We start from the raw sequence: 18,167 nt of genomic DNA on the forward strand, positions 1-18,167 counted from the left end.
TTTATTTATTTATTTGATAGAGATCACAAGTAGGCAGAGAGGCAGGCAGAGAGAGCGAGAGGAGGAAGCAGGCTCCCTGCTGAGCAGAGAGCCCGATGCGGGGCTCGATCCCAGCACCCTGGGATCATGACCTGAGCCTAAGGCAGAGGCCTTAACCCACTGAGCCACCCAGGCACCCCAATCAATCACATTTCTAATATTAAGAACAAACATAGAGAAACCGAAATTTAAAATACAATACCATTTCCAGTTGCTTCAAAGAAAATGAAGTGAACATAAATCTAACAAAATTTGTACATACTTAGGCATAAATCTAACAAAATATATACAGGATCAGTATTCTGAGAATTATAGCACATTGATGAAAAAAATCAAAGAAGACTTAAATAAATGGAGAGACCGTGTTCATGGATTGGTTGAAAACTTGATGTAGTGAAGACAGCCATTTCCAGATTTACTTATTTGTTTAATGTGATTCCTGTAAAAATTTCAGCAAAATTTTTAGTAGGTACATTAAAGATTATTCTAAAATGTATATGGCAAGACAGAGGAACTAGATAGCCAAAACACTTAGGATTATGAAAAAGAAGACTAAAGTCATAGGAATCTATCTACCTGATTTCAAGTCTTAATATTGTAGCTCTAGTAAAATCAGGACTGTGCTGTTGGAAGAGAGAGAGAAACATTGTCAATAGAACAGAATAGAAAAGCCCCCCCCCATAAGTATGTCCAGCTGATTTTGATAACAATACAATAGTAATCCAGTAGAGGAAGTATATAGTTTTTCAACAAACGGTCCTGTAGTAAGTGAACATCCATAAGCCAAAAAAAAAAAAAGAAAGAAAAAAAATAGATAACGGACTTAAATATAAAACATAAAATAATAAAACTTTTAGAAGAAAACGGAAAAAGTCTTCAGGGTCTAGAGTTAGGCAAAGAGTTCTTAAGCTGGTCGCCAAAAGTATAGTCCTTTAAAGGAAAAGTTGATAAATTGGATCTCATCAAAATGAAAAATGTTTGCTCTGTGGAGGACTCTGATAAGTGGATGAAACGTTGAGCTACAGAGTGGTAGAAAAGACATGCAAACCACATGTCCAACAAAAGACCTATGTCTATGATATATAAAGAATTCTCAGGGCGCCTGGGTGGCTTAGTGGGTTAAAGCCTCTGCATTTGGCTCAGACCATGATCCCAGGGTCCTGGGATCAAGCCCTGCATCATCATCATCATCATCATCATCATCATCATCGGGCTCTCTGCTCAGCGGGGAGCCTGCTTCCTCCTCTCTCTCTCTGCCTGCCTCTCTGGCTACTTGTGATCTTTGTCTGTCAAATAAATAAATAAAATCTTAAAAAAAAAAAAGAATGCTCAGAATTCAAGAGTAAGATGCAAACAATCCAATTAGAAAGTGGGCAAAAGATACAAAGAATTTCACTAAAGAGGATATATAGGTGGTAAATAATCACATGAAAAGAGGCTCAACATCATTAGCTATTAGGAAAATGCAAATTAAAGCCACAAGGGAAATCACTATACACATATCAGAAAGCTAAAATTTAAAAATAGTGACAATATCAAATGCTGGTGAGATATGAATAAACTAGATCAATGATACATTGCTGGAAGGGATGTGAAGTGGTACAGCCACTCTATAGACACTTTGGCAGTTTTTTATCAAATCAAACATGCAACTAGCATTTAACCCAACAATTATACTCTTATGTATACCAGGGGATTGTATAGCAGGTTATTAAAAACTTAGGCTCACACAAAAACTTCTACATGAGTATTTAGAGCAGCTTTACCCATTATATAGTCCCAAACTAGAAACAGTGTAGGTGTCCTTCAGCTAGTGGTTGGTACATCCATACCATGACAATTCCTCAGCAATATGAAGGAACCAACTATCAGTGCGTGCAACAACTTGGGTAATTCTCCAGGGAATTATGATGAGTAAAAGAAAGCCAATCCCCAAAGATTCCATACAATGCGATTCTATTTCTATGACATTTTTGAAGTGACTGAATTACAGAAATAGAGAACAGATTAACAGTTTCCAGGGATCGGTTGTGGGGAAGGGGTGACTGTAGAACAGACAACACCGGTATCCTTGTGGTGATGGAATTGTTCTGTATCTTGACTATATCAATATCAGTATCCTGGTTGTGATTTTGATCTTTTGATGACTACCAGATGAGTATAGCCTTTCCAATATTGAGTATCAGATTACCATAATATGGCAGAAAGTTTGTTTTGTCCTTTAATTTTTTTTCCTTTGGTTCCTTTGTTGTAACTGGCTTTTTCTCACAAAACTAATATTTTTCCACTGAAGTAATGTTGTAAATAGAGTTCAAGACCAGCCAATTTGACCCATAATTTCACTGAACATTTAATTATTACAGCTGTATCATAGGACAAACAGATTTGAGAACTGACAGAAAATCTGTTGTAAAGGTTGTATTGATCCCTGTGCCTTTCCATGTATACAATTCCAGAAGTTGCCTGTTGTAGCTTACACCCTCAGGTGTATCACCATCATAGAATAGATGGCCTCGATACTAATATTTCTCTTTGGACCTCTAAAGAGGTCCCAGCAATTTTATATCCAAGACTCTACTAAGTAAGATGTTTGTTAGTCTGAATGTCTATACTACATTATCAGATTGTTAGAGAATGATTAACTTTTGTAGTTTCATGTGATAAACAAACAGTTAATTCTAATAGATATTTTCAAATGCTCATTAGGGACATACAAATCAAATGAGATACTGCTCCACACCCATCAGAATGGCTAAAATTAACACCCAAAAGATGTTGATGAGGATGCAGAGAGATGGGAACCCTCTTACACTGTTGGTGGGAATGCAAACTGGTGCAACCACTCTGGGAAACAGTATAGAGGTTCTTCGAAAAGTTAAAAATAAGACTACCCTGTGACCCAGCAGTTGCACTACGAAGTATTTACCCAAAGGATACAAATACAGTGATTTGAAGGGGCACATGCACTCCAGTGTTTTAGCAGCAATGTCCATAATAACCATACTGTGAAAGAGCCCAGATGTCCATCGACAGAGGAATGGATAAAGAAGATGTAGGGGTGTGTGTGTGTGTGTGTAGTGGGATACTACTCAGCCATCAAAAAAAATGAAATCTTACCATTTGCAGTGAAGCTGATGGAACTAGAGGACATTATGCTAAGCAAAATAAGCAGTCAGAGAAAGACTTATCATATGACTTCACTTGCCTGTGGAATTTAAGAAAAAAAACAGATGAATGTAGAGGAAGGGAAGGAAAAATAGATTAAGACAAAATCAGAGAAGATAAACCATACGGGACTCTTAACTACAGGAAACAAACTGACGGTTGCTGGAGGGGAGGTTGGTGGGGGATGGGGTAGCTGGGTGATGGGCATTAAGGAGGGCACGTGATGTAATGAGCACTGATTGTTATATGCAACTGATGAATCACTAAACTCTACCTCTGAAACTAATAATACACTATATGTTAGTTAATAGATTTTAAATTTAAAAAATGTATAACAGGGACGCCTGGGTGGCTCAGTTGGTTAAGCAGCTGCCTTCGGCTCAGGTCATGATCCCAGCGTCCTGGGATCGAGTTCCACATCGGGCTCCTTGCTCATCGGGGAGCCTGCTTCTCCCTCTTCCTCTGCCTGCCATTCTGTCTGCCTGTGCTCGCTCTCTCTCCCTCTCTCTCTCTCTGACAGATAAATAAATAAAATCTAAAAAAAATAAATAAAAATTAAAAATGTATAACAGAAAAAACCATATAGATATTTTCAGATGTGAATCTATTAAAAGTGATGTTAGTTGAAATTTTTTTAAAAATGTTGCTATGTATTGTCTAATACAAAACCCACTAAGCTACCTTTGGCTATTTAAATTTAAATCAATTAAAATTAATTAAAATTAGGGGCACCTGGGTGGCTAAGTCCATTAAGCAGCCAACTCTTGATTTTTGGCTCAGGTTACGATCTCAGGGTTGTGAGATTGAGCCTCTGTCAGGCTCTGCAAGGGGCATGGAGCCTGCTTAAGATTCTCTCTCTTCCTCTTCCTCTACCCCTCCCTTACCTCTCTGTCTTTAAAAAAAATTAATTAAGATTAAAAATTCATGGGGTGCCTGGGTGGCTCAGTAGGTTGAGTGTCTGCCTTCATCTTAGGTCATACTCCTGGCGTCCTGGGAATGAGCCCTGAGTGAGGCTGCTTGCTCAGCTGCCTCTCCCTCTCCCTCTCCCTCTGCTTCTCCTGCTTCTTGTGTCCTCTCTCAAATAAATAATTTTAAAAATCTTTTTAAAAAATAAAATAAAATTAAAAATTCATTTTTTCACTTGCACTAGCTATATTTCAAATGCTCATACCCACATGTGGGTAGGAGCTACGATGCTGAGTAGTGCAGATAAAGAACATTTGTATCATCGTAAGAGAGTTGTATCAGATAGTGCTGTTAAGCTTTATTTCATATATATATATATTCATGCATTGGGTAGAAAAATGGCACAAAAAATGACTTACAGGTTTTTTTCAATAGATATTAAATTCAAGTTTTTAGGGACGCCTGGGTGGCTCAGTTGGTTAGGCGGCTGCCTTCGGCTCAGGTCATGATCCCAGCGTCCTGGGATCGAGTCCCACATCGGGCTCCTTGCTCATCAGGAAGCCTGCTTCTCCCTCTGCCTCTGCCTGCCATTCTGTCTGCCTGTGCTTGCTCTCTCTCCCTCTCTCTCTCTCTGACAAATAAATAAATAAAATCTTTAAAAAAAAAAAATTCAAGTTTTTAGGAGTTAACTTTTAAAATAAAGTAGCATTTGTCGGGGCACTTGGGTGGCTCAGTGGGTTAAAGCCTCTGCCTTCGGCTCAGGTCCTGGGATCGAACCCCACATTGGGCTCTCTGTTCAGGGGTGAGCCTGCTTCTCGCTCACTCCTTGCCTGCCTCTCTGCCTACTTGTGATCTCTGTCTGTCAAATAAGTAAATAAAAATCTTTAAATAAATAAATAAAAAGATAGATAAAATAAAATAAAATAAAGTAGCATTTGTCATCAGTGGTTGATGTTCTAAGATGTAACTTCCGTTTATCCTTTCTCCAGAATTTCAGTTTGGTCAGTAGCCTCAAATTTAGAGTAAGTTCACCTTAATCCAGTTGATTGTCACAGTGAGAGTATGTTACCCTTATGGAAACTGTTTGGGCTTCTAAGAGAGCCCCTTGGAAGCACATAGTCCAGGATTTCTTCATTTTGGCACTGCAGATAGTGCTTTGTTCTGGAGACTGTTAAAGGCATTTAAGATATTTAGCAGCGTCCCTGGCCTCTGTCCTTTAGATGCTGGTAACATCATCCCAGCTAGGACAACCAAAAATGTCTCTTGGAGGGCAAAATTGCCCCCACTGAGAACCACTGATAGAGTCCAAAGAGTTCTAGAGATTTGAAGGAAAGAGCTTTAGGTTCTTTGACCTCTTGTTTTAGCTACTATAAAATAAATAGCTCTGCTTATATCCAAGAAATAACGTCAGAATATAGGGAGTGCAAGGCAAATAGAAGCAATGGAAATTAAGGAAACTCAGATAGCTTTCCCTAGATACTTGAATTTCTGCTCCTAATCTAACAGGACTTACAGATAACTGTGGTTCAGTATTTATTTTTTATGTCTACTAACATTGAATTCTTACTGTGTGACATACACTGTTCTACCACAGAACCACAAAAATGAATAAAACATGGCCCTAGTCTTTAAGGAGCATATGCTGTTTTCTATTTTTTTTCCTGTCCTTATGTATCTCATGTTATTTCACCTGTTCACTTGCCTTACTCCATTGTATAGGTATGAATTGACAACTTGGGTTTAAATTTCAAGTGTGTCAAGCCCTCTGTGGGGGAAGTGTAACAGAATTATCACTTGGTTATATTCTGAAGACGGATCTCCTGTGATCTGTTATTGGCCGTAGTAATTCAGACTTTTATTCTATTTCATAATCTCTAAAGACCTATTCAAGGATCAATAAGATCTTCGAGCTATTGTGTGAACTGCACAGATGAAATCTGAGCATGAAAAAAATTGACATTTTAAATATTTAATAAAAGAAAAATCCTATTAGATTTTAATTGCTTTATTAAAGCCTGTTATATCCATGTGTTTGTCAACTCAATATCGGAAATTTCATTAGTAGAAAATAAGTTGAATATCTGAAAAAGAAATGGAAACATGACTTAAAGTATCCACAAAGCACTAAACTAAACTTTCGGATAGGCATAGTCGCATCTCATGTGCCTTTAAAGCCTGGATAATAGCATCCCTCAGTTGGAGATCTGTTGGCTAACATTCACCATGTACCTCTACCAGAACCAAACACATACAAAAATGTGCTGTGTAGCATGAATGCATGGACAAGTGCATCCTCTTTTCATGTTGAAACCCTTGCTCTGAAGAAGCAAGTCATCGCAGTCAGATCACCTCAGAGTGGAAGTTGTCCATGTTCTCTCTTCTTATCAGTACCTAATAAGTTTCATGGGGCCAGAACCGCAAATGGCATGAGGTTGTTGGGCTGATCCCAACACGTATTCCAGCGCTGATTCCTTACATAATCCACCAGTAGTTTGGTTGGATTAATTAAAACTTGAAATACAAAGTTAATGCTCAGATCACTCATACAAGCACCTAAGTCGAAATTTTCTCTTTAACATCTGACCTATAGAGTAGTGCTAAAGTGATATGCAGGATGCCCAAACTAGAACTTTCAAAATATAAGTTGTTATATAGTAATGGTTAGGTGCTTTTAGCTGTGGCTAAGTTCTACTTCTGAGCTTTAGCTTTGGTAATCTTCTAAATGTACACAGTCTGTTTCATAATCTCTTTTTTAAATAAGCATATAATCTTTGCAATCTTATAATCAGATTCATAATTCAAAAAGTTTTTAATTTAGCTAAAAAGAACTCTGGCCAGCAGACCCCAGATTTATCCCTTTTTTTTTTTTTTTTAAGATTTATCCTTTTTAAAACAGGACTGTTTGGGATGGGGTACCTGGGTGGCTCAGTGGGTTAAGCCTCTGCCTTCGGCTCAGGTCATGATCTCAGGGTCCTAGGATCGAGCCCCATATCGGGCTCTCCGCTCAGCAGGGAGCCTGTTTCCCCCTCTCTCTATCTGCCTGCCTCTCTGCCTACTTGTGATCTCTCTCTCTCTCTCTCTCTCTATCAAATAAATAAACTCTTAGAATAAAACAAGCAGGACTGTTTGGTAGCTTCTGCGAAGCCTTCAGTCCCTTAGACCACAAAGAGTAGTTTCAGATAATTTTTGGTGACTAGGCTGGCTACCATGTACATTTTTCAGTTTTCACACCCAGTGCTTCTGTACTCCCTTACATGTTTGGTCATTCATACCACAAAATACATTCTTTCTTGGAGCTTAAGTATCCAAAAGGGATTGTTGAACTTGTGACTTCAAATGCTGTCCCTAAAGGCTTCCATTTCCTCTGTTCCAAAAGTAATTTTTAAAAATATACTGTATATTGTGGAGGAACATAAAATACTTGTCTTATCCAATCTGTATACACATAATTAGATAATAAATTGTAAAAAGGTGAATTCCACTTTAATTTGAGCGGAAGAAGAATTTTCCCCTTCATTTTGATAACGTTCAGCATTTAGCTGGTCTGTATTTTTTGTATCTTTTTTTTTTTTTTTTTAAGATTTTATTTTTTCGAGAGGGAGAGAGAGAATGACCAGGGGGAGGGGTAGAGGGAGAGGGACAAGCAGACTTCCCACTAAGCATAGGAGCCCAATGTGGGGCTGGGTCCCAGGACTCTGAGACTATGACCTGAGCTGAAGGCAGATGCTTAACCGACTAAACCACCCAGGCACCCAAGTTTTTGCATTTTTAAGAATATACCTAAGCCTCTTAAATACCTGGCTTTAGACTTTGGGCATCAATAGGATAATTGTGAGTTGTGGAGTACAAGGTCCCTATCTTGGCATTTGTAGCTCTAGTGTTAGCTCTTAGACTAGGTTTATACTTATGGAAAATCAGAAGTCAAATAAACATAGTTGAGTCAGTAGTCATGAATAACCCAGGTTCAGAAAGAGGCATAAAATTCATGTGGTAAGAATGTACATAAATGTCTTGTCATGAATAACGTGTGAATACACGCAAGGGATGCTGAAATAGTCTTCGGATGCCTGTTATTTGCTATTCTTATCCATTCTCCCCTCCTCCAATATGGCATGCTACATAAAGGACAGAGTGTCGTTTCCTCCATTTCTGAAATGAGCTCTGCAGATGCTTAAGCACACATGTTTTTGTGCACATGTGTGTTAAACATATCCAGACCAGTACAGTCAACTAATTTCTAAATGCCTAAATGCAGTGCAGGTAAGGATTGTACAAAGAACATTATTAGTGTTGTTGTTTAGCTCTAGAATAAAAGTGTAATCTACTTTGAAGTGTAATCTCTCTTTGAGATTATGGCCTTTGGTTTTTTTTTTTTTTAGATTTTTATTTATTTATTTGACAGATCACAAGTAGGCAGAGAGGCAGGCAGAGAGAGAGAGAGGAGGAAGCAGGCTCCCCGCTGAGCAGAGAGCCCAATGTGGGGCTCGATCCCAGGACCCTGAGATCATGACCTGAGCTGAAGACAGAGGCTTCAACCTACTGAGCCACCCAGGCACCCCTGGCTTTGGTATTTTGGTGTTATTTTCACTTATTGATTCATCTGCGATGAAGATGTTTCTCTTCATCTGTTATGAAGACTGTTTCTCCTAATCATCTTAAAGTCTTAGAAGGCTGAAGACTTTTACTTAAACTGTGTTTTCTGTCTGTACACTTATCCTACAGTATAGCTGACCTAATTGTTAAGCAAAACTAAAAAGATTCCTGGTCACTTTAATTTTATAGGCCATGATTTCTGACCTCAGATCAAATTCTGTTATCACTGATGGAAGAAGCTCAGAGACCTCTGCCATCAAGGGGTTAAATTCTTTCATTAAATACATTTATGAGGGACCACAGCCATTTTGCCTGTACTGCTTTTTTTCTTTTTCTTTTTTTTATTTTCTAGTTCACTAATCAAATGTATGTTAGATTGATTATTGTAAAAGTATAAACCATGGAAAATTTGACAAGATAGATGTGTAAATTATCCTTCTGACAGAACTAATGATGCACTCCAAGCACCTTCTGTTTTCCAGCGCTTGGTGAGCAACTTCATTAAATATGCAATGGCTGTTGGGTGGCTTCTCAGAGGATGGTTCAGCTCCTTGTGGAATTGCATTATTATTAGAGGTGTAAAACCAGGCAGACAAGCTAGCTGTTGGGCATCCTGCTGAGGTTCTAATGTGCTCCATCTTGTTGGAGCAGTTGTTTGCAGTCTTTTCAGGACAATTACATCCATAACCACAGGACACATTCAGTGAAACTATATTACAGATAACGGAGACTAACATTGACTGCTCTTCACCCCTCTCCCTTGAGCTGCCTCAGTGTGGGTAGCTTATAATAATGCGACTTCTATCACTCACAAAGTAGTTGTGTTTGTTTTTTTTTAAATCCCTTGGAGCAAATCGGAAAATAACTGATTTGTAACTTTTTTGAGTGCTTAAAATCATAAGCTGTTTGAGTTGAAAGACTTCATAGATTCTAATCCCTTTGAAGATGACAAAACCAAGGCTAAAGCATTGTAGTGAGTTGTCCTTTCGGGAGCTAGTAGGAGGACGCGGTAGGACATCTTTTTGGTGATAGAGATTGCATGAATAAGAATCTGTTTTGTCTGGCTTCTGGTTTTAGAGCTCTTTTAAACAGTTTTTTTCTTTTTGAATTTAAGATTTTTTTTCCTGCTGTATCTCATTTTTCCCCATCTTAATTCCAGCAAACTTTTTTATTTCTGCAAGTCAAGCAGAAATACTTTGCTTTCTAAGGGTATCATGCTATAATTTTAATGACAATTTGATAGTTTCCTGGAGAACTGGACACAAAGATGGTTTCAGTTGAGCCTGAAATGGTATTTAAGGTTCCAAATGGCAGATGCTACAGTGTATCACTGCAGCCTGATAAATGAGATTGCATTTTAGAATGACAGGCTGAGTACTTTAATGAAAGAAGGTTTCCATTTCAGTTGGCCAATTAAATCACTGCTGATGACTTTGGATCATTAATGAACATTTGTGGAAAATGACCATTTGAATTCAATTATTACAATAATAGTTTGAAAAGTACTAACTGCAAATAAGCCTATCTGTAAATTAAAAGATTTATCCATTTTGCCACAGATAAATTAGCATATTGCTTTGCTTTTCTTAATGCCAAAGCAAGTTAGCATTTCAAAATTTTTTTTACAGATTAAGTACATATTCTTTCTTATAAAAGTTCTACTTAGAAAAGTTTGTTTTTTCATTGGGTGCCCTCAAAAAGATAATTTATGCTGTGGATCATCATATTACTTCATTATTTTTAAACCAGCAAGAGCTGGAAACAGAAAAGGGGAACATTATACAATATATAAAAGTAGATTAAGTTTTAAATGGATTAGGTATTTATTTAGTGCCTTAAAAAAAATCTTTAATTCTGGAAAAACAATAGGAAGAAAATAACCATTATTAGGGAACATGTGAATTTATTTAAAAGCAATATGAAAATAAAATGCAAATGAAAGTTTCATAACCACATTTTTTTCTTAAACCCATTACAGGTTCAGGTTTCCTTAATTATTTTAAGCTTTACAATATTTTATGGATGTATATATCCTGCCATTTTTGCTATAATATTCCCAATAAATTCATTTGGAGATGATGTTTTTCTTTAGTTAACTTCATTTTCTCTGAAACTTTGGCGTGTTTCGGTAGTTAAGACAGGAGGTGGGTTCTTTTGAAATGCATGTTTTTCTCATTTTATTATTTGTGAAGTGGCCCTGATCTCAGCCCAGGCTTCCTTCATCTCCGTTTCACAGTTTACAGAGAAAGGAGACACTGTGGAGCTCAGGCTTCCCCTGGGAATACATTGGGCTTAATGAGCTTGATAGTCTGGTGGGCTCAATAAATCAAATAAAGCAAAACATTTCTCATTTTTGAATAAAAGCATTTATCACACAGTGTTTGTTCATTCATGGTCACAAGATTGATTGGTTCTCAGCATCATAGTGTATACTGAAGCATTTTTGATTTTGTTTTTCCAGTGGGCAAGTTACGGAAGCAGTGGCTAAAGGAAAGTATCTCTGATGTTGGCTTTGGGATGCTGAAGTCTGTCAAGGAGTATGTGGACCCCAATAACATCTTTGGAAACAAAAACCTTTTATAAATCCATTACTGTTGTTACAAAAAAATGTCACTTTTTTTTTTTTAAGTCTTCAACTATGGTTATACCAGTAATCAAATATATCATGGACTGTATTTCAGCAAAATTTGTTTGTTGGTTGAAAATAAGTTGTTAATCATTCTGTATTTATTTTGTTTCTACATCTATGGATTGACAGATGGTATTCCTAAATCTCTCTCCTTGTAGGTGTATCAGTTGACCGCCAACTGGTTGTCATTTCAAATTTTAGTCAGGCAGCACAAGGCTGCTAGCTGTTATTTCAAAGGAAGATGCTGCCAGCTGCTCTGTATTGATGCCTCCCCTTGGGAACAAAGGCAGATACCTAAGGGAAGGATTCCGTTGCGGAGTGATTACAAATTCTAGTGTGAGTAGGCCATTAAGGAGGGGACTCAGGAAAGAACATAGGCAACCTGTTACTTAGGATACCTTCAGTTCTGTGAGGTGCTTGGCCTACATTTTTCTTTGAAATGAGTATACAGTTGTAGACCTTAAGTCAGTCTAAAAATTATTGTTAGGGACATGTTTTAGTTTGTTTCTACTGAGGTATGAATTGTATGTGTATAACTGAGAAAATCTCTTGTTATATCCTAGTTCCTTCATAATATGTTGTATAAGAAAAACTGACCTATCACTCATTGTATTTGAAGGACAATTTTACCATGAAATGAATGCCTTTATCAGCTTAACAGTCCTAATGTTTCTGATTTCACATTCTTGTTGCTGAGATGCAGAAGAAGCTGCAATAGGAGCAGAAAAAGGAAGAATCCTTACACTTCATATCTCCAGTTCAAAGAATCGTTTGGCTAACGAAACACAGTTATCATTTAACTGCTGAATTTGAAAACTTCAAGTTTTAGTAACAATTACTTTTTAATTAATCCAAACAACATGATAAATTTTCATATAAAACTAAAGTTTCAGTTTAGTTTTTAATAGTGATTTAACGCCTTTTTGAATTACTGGTTTAACCTAAATTTTGAAAAAAATGTATTAATACACATGCCATAATCAAAAGTTTGAAATGTCATATTTCTTAAATAATAGGGAGAACGTTAATCACATTTAGCAGACATTTTTACATTCAAACCTGGATATTAAAATAAGTGAAATTATTACTTTGAATCACTGTCTGTCAAGGTTCATGATTCACATTTTGGGATGGATTCTTTTCTTAATGCAATACCTAACTTTTGATAATTTTTTAAAATTAATATTTGATCAAATAATATAAGTCAGAGTGCAGACGATCCTTTAAAAGGACACGCTGTCTATGTAGCAACAGCCCCAAAGTATTTTTGGGCAGTTTGATACCTTTTATATCTGAAGTATACTTAACCAGAAAAGTGAAAATTTAAATTGACAAAATGGTATTTTTAAGACTTCAAAATGATAAAACAATTTGTAATAAAATTGGCCTCAAACTAATAAACTTAAAATCTGTAAGCAAATCAAAATTAAATATCAGTTTAACAACAAAAACTAAATCTTTATTTATTAGAAGCTGCCTCTCTTCACTGGTGATTTATTTTTAATTATAAAATTTCTAGCAGATCTTAGCTTTAAAAGCCCTTGCTATTTGAAATAGTTGGATGTTTGATGAGGAAATTCCACTTGCCTCTAGAATTATAAACTCAGCTTTATAAAATGCATCTATCTATTCATGAAGGTAATTTCTCTAACTGGTGATCAAAATGTAAAACTTAATACACTAGTAATATCTCACTGGAGTGTATACATGTTTCTGAGTAATTTCTTTTTTAATAAAATTTACAGATTCATAAGCAGACCCATTCCTTTGCACGTGATTGTTCTAACATTCTCTCCCAGAGAGTTCAGATTTCAACAACCTCAGAAATCTGTATTTGGTTTTAGGAAACTATAAATGTCACAGCTAAAAATTGTTGTGTTCACTGTTCTACATGAACCTTACGGAATAATTAGTAATTTATGTCTTTGTTTTTCTTCTCCCATGTATGCAGGACTCCCCAACCTTGATTTTATAGTGATGACTACATTCTGTTCTTGGAATGATTTCTACAGGGATTATTTTGAAACAGATGAACACTCGCCAGTGCTGTTTCACTCTGATTTAGTAAATCAGAAACCCTGTACCCCACTTTCTCACACCTGCTTCTGAGAGATACCTCAGAATATACTTAGTTTCTATGGAGAACTGGGTTCTTGATTATGCACAGAGGCACTTAAGCCTTGCCTCATATTTCTGGAATATCTGAAAATGGCTTCATAAAAGTTAAAGCCTGGAGTATATTGTTTATGTGAGGCTTTTAAACTCATTTTGACTAAGTTTCTTTAAAATTTTAAAAGCTCATAACTGATTTGGTTTTTAGTACAGCATAAACCTTGACTTGTCTTTCTTAAATTAGTCATATTTCTAATATTTGTTGATGTTACATTTGGGTTGAGGTTTTAGTGGGACTAGGAACTTGCTGCTAGTCAGAAGTGGCATTGAATACTAAAGACTCCATATGAACAGGCTTTATTGACCTTTAGAGAAACTGATGCCTTAATGTCTGGTGCAAAATACAGTGCATAAGTGAATTTTGTCTTATACTGAGTAACTTGAGCTTTTTTAGTTTAGTAAGAATTGTGGAAGCCACATGTTTATTGTGCCCAGCATTTTACCACAAAGAAAGAGGATTGAATTCTTTCGTCTTGGGAGGAATTGGGAATTTACATCCTAAACGCTTACATATTTAGTACTATTACTTAAGAGCTACTTATGAAGCTGGAGGCCTTCTTAAATGTAGTTGTATTGATGTATTTTGGAAAACAAAAGCTCAGTGAAGGATGAGCTTCCATCAGTGTGTCAGATACAGAGGGTTGCAAGGAAACCTGGTTTTCAGAATATTCTCTTAGTAACTGCTAAGTCCTAGCTTACATTTTTGATAATGCCTTTCTGCATGCTGGCTCCAGAGATTTTTCTTTGTTCTTTTCTTTTTTAGCTACAACTTCTTAACCAGAGCTGATCAAAGAAGCTCTGTAGTCCCAAGCTGAAGCGTGTAACCTCAGCTGTTCAAATGGGGCTGGGTGTGGTTGAGCATCTATTCTGTATAAATGTAGAACACAAACAGTTCCTTATCATGGATTCAGAAGCTACATGTGCTGGCGCTTGAAGCACCCACAATGGAATGCTGTGGAAAGTGTGTGCATTTTAAGAAACACTAAGACAGGCATTAAGGACAGCTTTAATAGCTTTTTGTTTACCACTTAATCTTTGGCAACTTTTAATTAGGGCTTAGCTCATGGTGGAAGAAAAGCTGAAAATAACAAGTGCCAGTGTTGGATTGAAGAATCCAGAATCACTTTTGGCTTTACGAGTATGGAAGTGTGGCTTTGCTCAAGGCCCCAGATGAACCATATGTCGATACATTCATTGAATTCTTACTCATTTCAGGGTCCTGAAAAGGAAAGAATGTATACATTGATGCTGAAATTCAGAAAATGTAAAAGATTTTTTTTTAACTTTTGAATTTCATGCTGTCTGCTATGAAGGATGTAAGACACTTGGGTTTCTGCTTCCTAAACCACACTGTTTGCCTTCAGTGTGGAATTTGTAAAAACTACTTGTAACATCAACAGGTTATAGAAATGTATATCATTAATAAAATGCACCCAGGTCTAAGAGATTTTGTTTTCTTCAAAGGGAGTGGGAAGCTCATTGTTCTGTTTGCATATGGGTTTTTCTTTCATTTTTAGTTTTTCATCTTCATATTTCCACTGATTCAAAAACAAAATTTTATAATTTTATTAATGAAGTATAATCAAGCCCCTTTAGAATATAGTTAGCTAGATTTTATCACTAATTATTTTTTAAATCAATGTTATATTCCTAGGAGGTGTTTAGTCTCCCTTGAACCTGAAGCATTCCAATTTGAACCTAGGAAGATCCTCAGAAAATGAGCACTGTGCTCTTCTAACCACAACAATTCCTTAACAAACGTGAGTGAGGACCACTGATATATGGAACACTCAAGCCAAAGAACCATCACAGAATGAAGGAACTTGAGTTCTGTGAACATGAAAAGATTTCTTTTTTGGTTCCCAAAGGAGATTTTTTTTATAACGCTTTTTTTCCCCACAAGGAAGAAAAATAACACATTAAGTATCATTAAGAACATTTTTCAGAGACTGAACTTCCAAATCTAAGGGGGAGAGAGAAGGAAAAGAAAAATGTTTTAGTGTGGATTTCTAAGCTGCACAAATACCTGTTTTTCAGGCATCTTATTATTAGCAGTGTTTTTCATGAAAAATATGAGCACCCTATGAAACTTATGGTTTAACCCTTAAAGTAATCTTGTTCACATATCCGTAAAGAACATGAAATGCTTATACTGGTATACAGTTTCTATAAATAATTATTTTTTTGGACCTCGTAAGGAATTTCCCCAAAAGTTTACAGTGCCTTGTTGGGATTTTTTTTTGTTTTTCCATGAAATAGCCATTGTTTAAAATAAGTGGGAGAGGATAATTAAGTCTTTAAAGACTGAGATTGTTTAGTAGTTCAGGGCTCTTCCTCTTCAAGAATATGTCAGGAATTAGTTATGAGTAGAAATACTGAAAATCCTTTCCACAGTATGGGTTTGGATCATCTGTTCTAGTCTGTTTCACTAGTTATACAGTGGACCTGTACTTCATATATCCATTCAGTTGATGGGATTTGTATGTACTTTCATTCTTAGATTTTCATTCCTATTGTCCCAACTTAGTAGCCCTAACTTAGTAGCCCTAAGATGTGGCTTAGTGGATGTGCCCTACTCAGTCAGTCCCTAAGACACCCGCTACTTGCTTTTGGATGTTAGCTCACACAGCTCCCTGAGGAGCAGGGCCTGTTGGGGTGGGGGGATCTATTCCTTATATTGTGTGTCAGTCTTTTTTTCTGTGATGGTGCCTTCAGAATAATGAGTATTTCTGTTCCTGGACAATGATAAATCTCACGAGAAATATGTGTAGATTATATCTCTTAATTTTTGTCCTTTTTTGCTAAGCCTGTGAAATACTTTGGCTCTGATACAACTTGACTTGAATAATATCTTATCCTGAGTCTTCCTCCAAGGCAGTACATATTCCTGCCAGTACTGTAGTAATCTTTTGGGAACTACATGTGGGTAAGCTCTTGTATGTAAGCCATTATATTGCTGTAACTAATGCATACAAACAGTTCTTCTCTTTACGTTTATAGTTTAAATGTTGATACGTAGTGGGAAGGGAAGTTCCTGAGAGATTCAACGCAGCTTTGTCAGTTCAGACTGAGCCATACTGTTTTCCACAAGGGCTCAAAACATAGTCTATCTACTGTGCTTTTGGTGTATGTTTGGATTCTCCTTTTATTGCTTTTCCTAGACTGTACTGTTCTATAAGCAAATGCCCATGTATGATTTTTAAGATGTGCTGGGAAGAAATAAAACAATATCAAAACCGCTCATTGTTACAGAAGTTGTTGCTTATTTCACATTGATCCCAGTTAACCTTATTTCAGCAGCATCATGCTAGGCCAGCCAGAGGGTGGAGAGAATATAGTCTGTATCTGTGAGTAGCCTCTCTATTACTGAAGGACATGTGTACAGATACTCATCTTCTCCCTGCCTGTGGCTCCTGTACTGGAGGGAACGTTACAGTTTTCTGGGCTCTGAAATGATTGAGGATCAAACCTGTTGAACCTAACCTTACTTGGTACATTTCAATAACCACTTGCCTCACTAAGATTTCAGCTCTTAGTTAAATAAAGAAGTTTTCTGCTTGGCTCATATGAGCTTGGACTGAATGAACCTTAGAAATCCTCTCATCTTACCTTTTCCTAAACATAATTGTCTAATTTCCCCTATCCCCCAGGCCACAGTTAACCAGTCTTCCTGAACATTTGCTGTGACCACAGGGAATTTATTGTCTTTCCAGGAAGCCTGTTCCAGCTTGAAATCTTCAAGTATTAAGGGTTTTTTGCCGTTTAAACAAATCCACCTTCCTCTTCTATTCACTAAGGTGACTTTTAGCTCTGTAGTCCTAGAGAATTGTCCAGGTGCTCTAGTGAAGGGCAACTCATGTTCCCCCACATCTTCTTCAGTCAGCTTTTGCTCCTGTGACTTGCAGAACCATCACCATCCCAGTCTCTCTTCCTGTGTGCCTCCTTGATACGGTGGGGGTTTTTTTTTTTTTTGTTTTTTTAGATTTATTTATTTTAGCAGGTGGAGGGACAGGGAGGAGGCGAGAGAGTCTCAAGAAGATTCCTTGCTGACTGCAGAACATGACACAGGGCTCAGTCTCACAACCCTGAGATCATGACCCGAGCCAAAACCAAGAGTCAGCGTTTAACTGACCGTGCAACCCAGGTGCCTCAAAATTTTATTTTTAAAATTTTATTTAATTATTACTATGTTTTCTTTTTTAGAAGAAAGTGTATGAGCAATCAGGGAGGAGGGACAGAGAGAGTATCTCAAACAGGCTGTCTGCTGAGCGGGGCTGGATCCCACTACCCCTAAGATCAGGACCTGAGCTGAAATCAAGAGTTGGATACTCAACTGACTGAGCCACCCAGGTGCCTCCTCTTTGATGTTCTTAAAGTGAAGCGTCTAGGCCTGTATGGGCCAGAGTAGTAGCAATGATTTCCTTATTCTAGTCACTAATAAATGCATTTTTGATGAACATTGCACTGTCTCTTCACACTGAACTTGAATTTAACAAAGCTTGTCTTTTCTGCATATGCCATTTTGGCCACATCTCCCTGGAGACTGATTTTTTTTTTTTAAGTCCAATTACTTTCATTTATTCTTACTAAAATTTGTATCTTGCTGGATTTGATTCCAGAGTTTCAAAATTTTAGAATCTTGACTTTGATCCAGAATTTTTTT

General features: G+C 37.0%; 1 protein-coding gene across 1 annotated transcript in view; it reads left to right on the plus strand.

Annotated features, from left to right (window-relative positions):
- LOC111143941 (alkylglycerone phosphate synthase) overlaps positions 1–13,088 on the plus strand; it is a 135,916-nt gene extending 122,828 nt beyond the window's left edge. The window contains exon 20 of the mRNA XM_022497980.1: positions 11,165–13,088. Within this exon, the coding sequence (XP_022353688.1) occupies positions 11,165–11,286 (122 nt within the window). The 3' untranslated portion in view covers positions 11,287–13,088. The remainder of the gene's footprint in view (positions 1–11,164) is intronic.
- Positions 13,089–18,167: the final 5,079 nt, after the last annotated feature.

Source organism: Enhydra lutris, unplaced genomic scaffold, assembly GCF_002288905.1.
Source record: "Enhydra lutris kenyoni isolate GAN:26980312 unplaced genomic scaffold, ASM228890v2 scaffoldscaffold1, whole genome shotgun sequence".
NCBI classification, from domain to species: domain Eukaryota; kingdom Metazoa; phylum Chordata; class Mammalia; order Carnivora; family Mustelidae; genus Enhydra; species Enhydra lutris.